The sequence below is a fragment of the Coregonus lavaretus genome, assembly GCF_964263955.1.
Source record: "Coregonus lavaretus genome assembly, contig: HAP1_SCAFFOLD_764, whole genome shotgun sequence".
Classification (NCBI taxonomy): Eukaryota; Metazoa; Chordata; class Actinopteri; order Salmoniformes; family Salmonidae; genus Coregonus; species Coregonus lavaretus.
In genome coordinates this window covers 49,184-56,835 of record NW_028163916.1, presented here as the reverse complement: position 1 = coordinate 56,835, position 7,652 = coordinate 49,184, and the positions used below count along the sequence as shown (strand labels likewise).

The 7,652-nt window shown below is 43.4% G+C and overlaps 1 protein-coding gene across 1 annotated transcript; it reads left to right on the top strand.

Moving 5' to 3' along the window:
• Positions 1–2,945: 2,945 nt before the first annotated feature.
• On the top strand, positions 2,946–5,760 carry LOC311117664 (early growth response protein 2b-like). Its single transcript, XM_084192597.1, has 2 exons — positions 2,946–3,326; positions 3,814–5,760. Exons 1-2 carry the CDS (start codon positions 3,155–3,157, stop codon positions 4,929–4,931), a joined length of 1,290 nt encoding a protein of 429 aa, XP_084048723.1. The 5' UTR covers positions 2,946–3,154; the 3' UTR covers positions 4,932–5,760.
• Positions 5,761–7,652: the final 1,892 nt, after the last annotated feature.

Below are 7,652 nucleotides of genomic sequence, written 5' to 3'. Positions count from 1 at the left end.
GAACCTCACCGTTTGGAAAGAGTGGCTTAAACAGAAACTCACATGGGGGGTGTAGGGGGGCATTCCAACACACACACACACACACACACACACACACATACTGTACACACACACACACTCACACACACACACAGTCACACACACAAACACACACACACACACAGTCACACACACATACTGTACACACACACACACTCACACACACATACTGTACACACACACACACTCACACACACACACACACACACACACACATACTGTACACACACACACACACTCACACACAGTCACACACACAAACACACATACACACACACACACAGTCACACACACAAACACACACACGCACACTCGCACACACTATTTTGCTCTATTTTTCTAAATATTCTTAATTCTTCTAATCTGAGAGCGACTCCTAAGTATGTTGATCTCATGTGGGCCTAAACTAAATAAAGTGGATCTCCTCCTACAGCCTCCTAATACAATATGAATTGTTCTGGCAGGCTTCTGTTTCTTTAGAGGGGACACTATTCTCTGCTCGGTGGTGACATTTTGGCAGGATTAACGTTTGATATTGTGGACTGAGTTTTTTTTTTTAATGACAAGCGCTTTATAGGATTAAACCCAGTGAAGCAGAGCAATACACCAGGCTGCTTCCAGGTCAGGTGATGCAGCATGCTGCCCCCTGTCTGTCTGTGAGCACACAGGACAGATCCTGACGACCTATTGAGCCTGATATGATGACGTTCAGGACGAGGAGAAGAGACACGCACTTTTAACACACTGAACCGTTGGAATCCAAGACCAAATGGATGCTGATCATTTTAACAAATACAGAATCTGCTGTTTTAATGCTGGAAGATTAAAAAATATAATTTAAAAAGTCGTGATTCATAAACATAACGTTTTTTCGCTCATCATCGTGTTCCTACCACGCAACTCCGCATAGCCCACACCTCTCCTGTGGTTTCGACCTCAAACCTCCTACATATAGGAACAGTAAATATGTAGGTCTGTTAATTAGGTTATCAAGCAGTCTGCCTTTATCTCTCCTTTTCACCAATACAGCCTTGACAACAAATATATTATCTATTGCCATTTATAGGCTACAATCGTCTGATTGAGCAGCGGTCTAGTAGAGTTTTATTCACAGTCAGTTCCCATATTGTTAATGATACTTTTAACTGACGGGGCCGGTGAAAGGCGCGCTCAGCAGCATGGCTCGTGTTAAATTAATAGAGTTCTCATTGACAACCTTTATTGACTACAACAGGATTAATGTGAGGAGTGTGTGGGATCCTGATGCTCGGTGCGGTTTCCTTACAAACCGGAAACCTCGCAAATCAACCAGAGCCTTTTCCATTCACAGAGTCAGGGAGCTGAAGCATGAAGGATTCAGTCTTGTCTATATCCTGTTGATATTATTATTAGCAATAATTGTTATTCAATCGTTATTATAGTAATATCAACATAATAATAAGCCTAACTACTTACAATAAACGGCATATTATTAATAAAATAATAATACCTATAGCCTAATGTGTAAGTATCAAGAAAATGTGATAACTTTTTATAGTCATCAAATGTTTAAATTTAGATAATTTTCTCCCACACGTTACTTGACACAGCCACAATCTGGAAATTGCCTTCCAACCAGGCCCACGACCCGCTCGCCCACCCATCTAGTTTTAACTTTCAAGTTTCTCAACCCACAGGGGGACTTTACCAGTATACCAAGTCTACCAAGCTGTGCTCATTGCAATATTTAATACAGCGCCTTTATCGTCTCTGAACGGAAATGTTTTTGTGAACTATGTCCGGTTTTCTAAAATGCGCGTGGGGTTCCCGAGGTTTTAGATGGGTGTCATTGAAACACCAGACAGTCAGTAGCCTAGATGGCGTGCCGGACAGATGAATCGACCTCTCAGTTCCGGACAACACCGCTGGAGGGCAATAGTATTGAGAATCAACAACAAAATAATAATAATAATAATAATAATAATAATAATAATAATAATAATAATAACAACAAATACAGTAATCATATTATTAGTAGCCTATATTAACAATATAAAAATGTATATTTGACTATGATAGATTATAGGCCTAGTTAATAGCCTAATGTATAACTAACCTGGGTCTACTACAGTCTCCATATGTTCCGTTATCATTAGACCACATGACTATACCCATTTTATTTTAGGATGTCAAAGTCATGAAACTTGCCACTAGAGACAATTGTAGCCTATAAAAAAATAATTTCAAGACATATACTTTCCCCTTCTATTGATATAAATAGCTCATAAGTAAATAGGCTTGTAGTCTTTCCTAAAGCAAAGCCTATTCAAATGACCCTGACAAAGTTTCCGAGTCTAATGCAGCGAAGGTGAAAATTCCGTGATTGTGTCTCTCATTTGATTGTGGTTTGCGACGGTAGTTCAGCCGCTGCTCTCTGCTCGGCAAGATTCGACAGTTTCCGACGCTCATATTCCGGAATATGACCCTTATATGTAGGCAGGGGTGTTCTTAGATTTACCGGATAAAACCATGTATGGCTTTTAGAGAAGAACCGGAATTCCTCTTTGAAGGCGATGTGTAGAGGAAACATTTCAAATCTTACAGACCAGATAAGCTTATAACGTTGATGTCAGTCTAAACTGATACCATGCCATCATGCGTTTGTTTAATTTATTTTCACCTGTATTGTTTTATAATTTTCGTGCTAATGGAGCTGCATGAAAAAAAACATTGTATCACTTTATATTGGCAACTTTCACTTGTGGGTTCTCCATTGACAAGTGTTCTGTGATCTCGTCACGCAGCCCGGGGCCAATAGGATCCCCCAGCGCCTCCTCTCGCTAACCACACGGTCCTTGTATGGGCAGTGACGTAGTGGCGCATTCACTGCCCTCTGATAAATACATACTACCGCTGCTCGTGCTGCCAGGACCCGTCATTCACTAAACAGCCTGATGTTCTGGAGAGAGTAGAGTCGGCTATAGAGGTGGTATCAACAGGCGCTCCAGAGTTTGGCAACTTCTCCGGACAGGTTATCAGATGTTCCAGTGTAGGACAGGACTGTAAAGCCACACATACTCAACCAGCCGGTTCAAATACCGTTTGAACCTGGAAACAGCGAGGACCCGTTAGTTAAATGATGACAGCTAAAACTTTAGACAAAGTCCCGGTCTCTCTGGGTGCGTTTGTCCATCCTCTCTCTGATAGTATCTACCCGGTGGATCATGACAGTCTGCCGCCCGGGGTGGCTATCTTTCCTAACGCTGATTTAGGAGGCCACTACCACGACCATCTTAGCGGAGCTCCAGGTAAGCTTGGACTATAACATGGTGTTGTTTGGATATCATGGGGACTTTAAGAGAATGCAACTTGTGCTGTATTTGGTTATTGGAGAAGAAACGTATAGGCTACTCCTTTCAGTTATAATATTATGCACAATGTTTGATATTGCATTTTTCACCTTGGCCAAAAGCTTTTGGAAATATTTAGAATTAAAGGTTGTGGGACACATTTATGTCTGGATATTTGTATCAGTGGTAATAAAATGTTCTGTTTTAGAGGCACATGGCTAGAGTTAAGCACTTTTCAAAAATAAGTTTGCATAAAAGTAAAACGACATCCCTTTGAAAAGTTGAATGAATGAGTGCGTAAGGAGGCGAGCGCGCAGCACGCACCGCTGTTCCAAACACTGTGCGCACGAGAACGGACCTGCAGTGTGTGTTTGAAGCTCTCTGATTTGTTTGTTTCGTGATTGTTTTGTGATTATCTGCTAAGATGTCTCTTGTTATCTTCCAGATGGCTTGATGAGTGGCGATATGAGCTTGGAGAAACGCTCTCTCGACCTGTCTTATTCCAGCTTCTCCCAGCCGCCTGGCCATCGGAACCAGACCTTCACCTACATGGGAAAGTTCTCCATCGACTCTCAGTATCCCGGTAACTGGAACCCAGAGGGCGTCATCAACATAGTGAGTGCGGGGATCCTGGGCATGACCCAGCCATCCTCTGCCTCCTCCTCCCCTGCGTCCTCCTCCTCTCCCGGCCACTTCTCCTCCACACTCAGCTGCACCATGGCCCAGAACCAGGCCGACATGGAGCATCACATCTACTCTCCCCCGCCTCCCTACTCCGGTTGTGGGGAGGTCTACCAGGACCCGTCGGCTTTCCTCTCCACCGGCCCCGGTATCTCCTACCCGCCGCCGTCCTACTCCTCCCCCAAGCCCAACACAGACTCGGGTCTCTTCCCCATCATCCCAGACTATGCTGGGTTCTTCCAGCCGCCCTGTCAGCGGGACATGCAGGCCATGCCTGACCGCAAGCCCTTCCCCTGCCCACTGGACTCCTTCAGAGTACCCCCACCTCTGACTCCCCTGAACACTATTAGGAACTTTACATTAGGTGGACCGGTCTCGGATGGACCCAGACTCCCCACGGCGTACAGCCCCCAGAACCTCCCCCTGAGACCCATCCTGCGGCCCAGAAAATACCCCAACAGACCGAGCAAGACCCCGGTCCATGAGCGGCCGTACCCCTGCCCAGCGGAGGGCTGCGACCGGCGGTTCTCCCGGTCTGACGAGCTGACCAGACACATCCGGATCCACACGGGACACAAACCGTTCCATTGCAGGATCTGCATGAGGAACTTCAGCCGCAGCGACCATCTCACCACCCACATCCGCACGCACACCGGAGAGAAGCCCTTCGCCTGTGATTTCTGTGGCCGTAAGTTCGCGAGGAGCGACGAGCGCAAAAGACACACCAGGATTCATCTCAGACAGAAAGATAAAAAATCATCCACTGCGTCATCAAACAACACGAACTCTGATCACTCCGGTACCGGTTCTATAAGCATATCTAGCGGAGTCTGCTCCTCTAGCACGGGACAGCTGGCGGGATGCCCCTCGCGGGCGTTATAGAATACACTATAGACAATAGGTTTATGGAATAAATATTTTAGAAACTTTGATGAACTAAAGACAATAGAGATTGAGGTTTAATTGTTTGGAAGCTGCAAGTTCAAAACACAAGATGGAACGAACTTTATATGCAACAGCATAATTCTCTTTCATGCGTAATTGAGCATCATCCCGGTGTGCTCCAAACGGTCACACGATGAATCATCTCAGTTTTGGTGGCTGAGAGAAACGCACTTTTTTTTTGTTGCATAGCCTACTGAAGTCACTCAAGTTAATAGACATTACTTTTAACACTTAGTAGCCTATATTGTCGTAATGTAAACGGGAAGAAACGTATTGAGGATTAATATCAAGCACATTTACACTGACGTGCCAATAGGCTACAATGTACACAACGCTGCATGGAAACAACGTTATATTTGCAATAATTTAGAAGGGAAAGCGTTTTAAATTATTTACTAGACAAAATGTGTCCATTTTAACATGTTGGTTGATTGAATTTCCCCCTGTTGTGCCTCGTTTCACATTGTTTTGTACATTGTCAGATACAAGGACGATTTAATGAAATTGTAAATTTTGTCATTTAATATCAAAGTTTGATTATATATTTTTGTACACATTGTGCCGTGTAACTATGGAACGTGTTGTGGTTTACGTCTAAAAATAAGGAATGCAAATAACTGAACTCATATATCGACTTGACATTTGTTTTTTTGTGAATGTTTCCGACTCATATTAAATGTTAATGTTGATTTAAAAAAAAAATCTCAATGGCCTCCAGAAAGGCCTGGTTATTTCTTGTGAACTAAAAACAAATAAAGTAAACTCTGAACAACATTAATATAATGTTATATTATTGGAAAGTAGACCATACGGGCGAGTATGGTAATTCCCATGTAACGTCAGTCTGATGAGTGAGTCATACTTTCACAAGGCTGCTCCCACTCACCGTCTATCTGTGCTGTTCTGATTGTTAACAACTAGAACAGGAAAGATCTTTCACGTTGTTCACATATAGAGATCTATACACATAGGACATCCAATAATCGAAAGTTCATACTTTGATCATCCAAAACAAAAGCCATAGCCTAGCCAATATCTGATCGAGGCATTAAAGAAGAACCACGAGTTGATTGAAACCACAGGATATTACCAACATCTCACGTACAGTATCTTTATGAACTGCTTTGGTCTTCGACAACCCTTGAATTACAGACACACACAACAGGCGTTTTTGGTAGGTTGGATACTGTTAAGGTCACTTTATGGAGTAAAATAATGATACAGTCAACAGAAAAGATAATGGACTTTCTACCAGCGACCTAAAGGATGACTTGTCATGAAACATACATGAAACATATCCATGAGATAGTAGATCATGTGTTTCAGATCACCCAATCAAAGATAGGCCTACACAACTTTAAATGGGAGTTAAATGTCATCAACAAACTGTCTGTCAAAGTGATTCATGTCATGGTCAAAACATGTTGATACAACAGTAGCTAAGATGGGGAGAAGTCTGTCCATAATAAAGCGCTGCTCTGCCTTCTTAACAGCACTGTCAACAAGGCAGGTCCTACAGGCTCTAGTTTTGTCGCACCTGGACTACTGTTCAGTCGTGTGGTCAGGTGCCACAAAGAGGGACATACAATTGGCTCAGAACAGGGCAGCACGGCTGGGAGAGCTAACATTAATAATATGCATGTCAATCTCTCATGGCTCAAAGTGGAGTAGAGATTGAGTTCATCACTACTTGTATTTGTGAGAGGTATTGACATGTTGAATGCACCGAGTTGTCTGTTTAAACTACTATCACACAGCTCGGACACCCATGCATACCCCACAAGACATGCCACCAGAGGTCTCTTCACAGTCCCCAAGTCCAGAACAGACTATGGGAGGCACACAGTACTACATAGAGCCATGACTACATGGAACTCTATTCAACAATAGGTAACTGATGCAAGCAGTTGAATCAAATTTAAAAACCAGATAAAAATACACCTTATGGAACAGCGGGGACTGCGAGGAGACACACCCACAGGTACAGACACACGCATATGCACACACGCTAGCACACGCACTCTACACACACATTCATTGTACTATTGTTGTATGGTGGTATTATACATTTTGTATTGTAGATATGTAGTGGGGTAGTAATGTTATATGATGTACTGTTTAATCTTTTGTTTTATATGTAATGTAAGTGCCTTAATGGATCCATGGAAGAGTAGCTGCTGCCTTGGCAGGAACTAATGGGGATCCATAATAAACCCCAGGAAGAGTAGCTGCTGCCTTAGCAGGAACTAATGGGAATCCATAATAAACCCCAGGAAGAGTAGCTGCTGCCTTAGCAGGAACTAATGGGAATCCATAATAAACCCCAGGAAGAGTAGCTGCTGCCTTAGCAGGAACTAATGGGAATCCATAATAAACCCCAGGAAGAGTAGCTGCTGCCTTGGCAGGAACTAATGGGAATCCATAATAAACCCCAGGAAGAGTAGCTGCTGCCTTAGCAGGAACTAATGGGAATCCATAATAAACCCCAGGAAGAGTAGCTGCTGCCTTGGCAGGAACTAATGGGAATCCATAATAAACCCCAGGAAGAGTAGCTGCTGCCTTAGCAGGAACTAATGGGAATCCATAATAAACCCCAGGAAGAGTAGCTGCTGCCTTGGCAGGAACTAATGGGGATCCATAATAAACCCCAGGAAGAGT

Bases quoted from the DNA above. Each gene is read 5' to 3' on its own strand.
- LOC311117664 (XM_084192597.1), top strand. From the start codon at position 3,155: ATGATGACAGCTAAAACTTTAGACAAAGTCCCGGTCTCTCTGGGTGCG. The intron at 3,327-3,813 runs GTAAGCTTGGAC...GTTATCTTCCAG, and splicing joins CCATCTTAGCGGAGCTCCAG to ATGGCTTGATGAGTGGCGAT.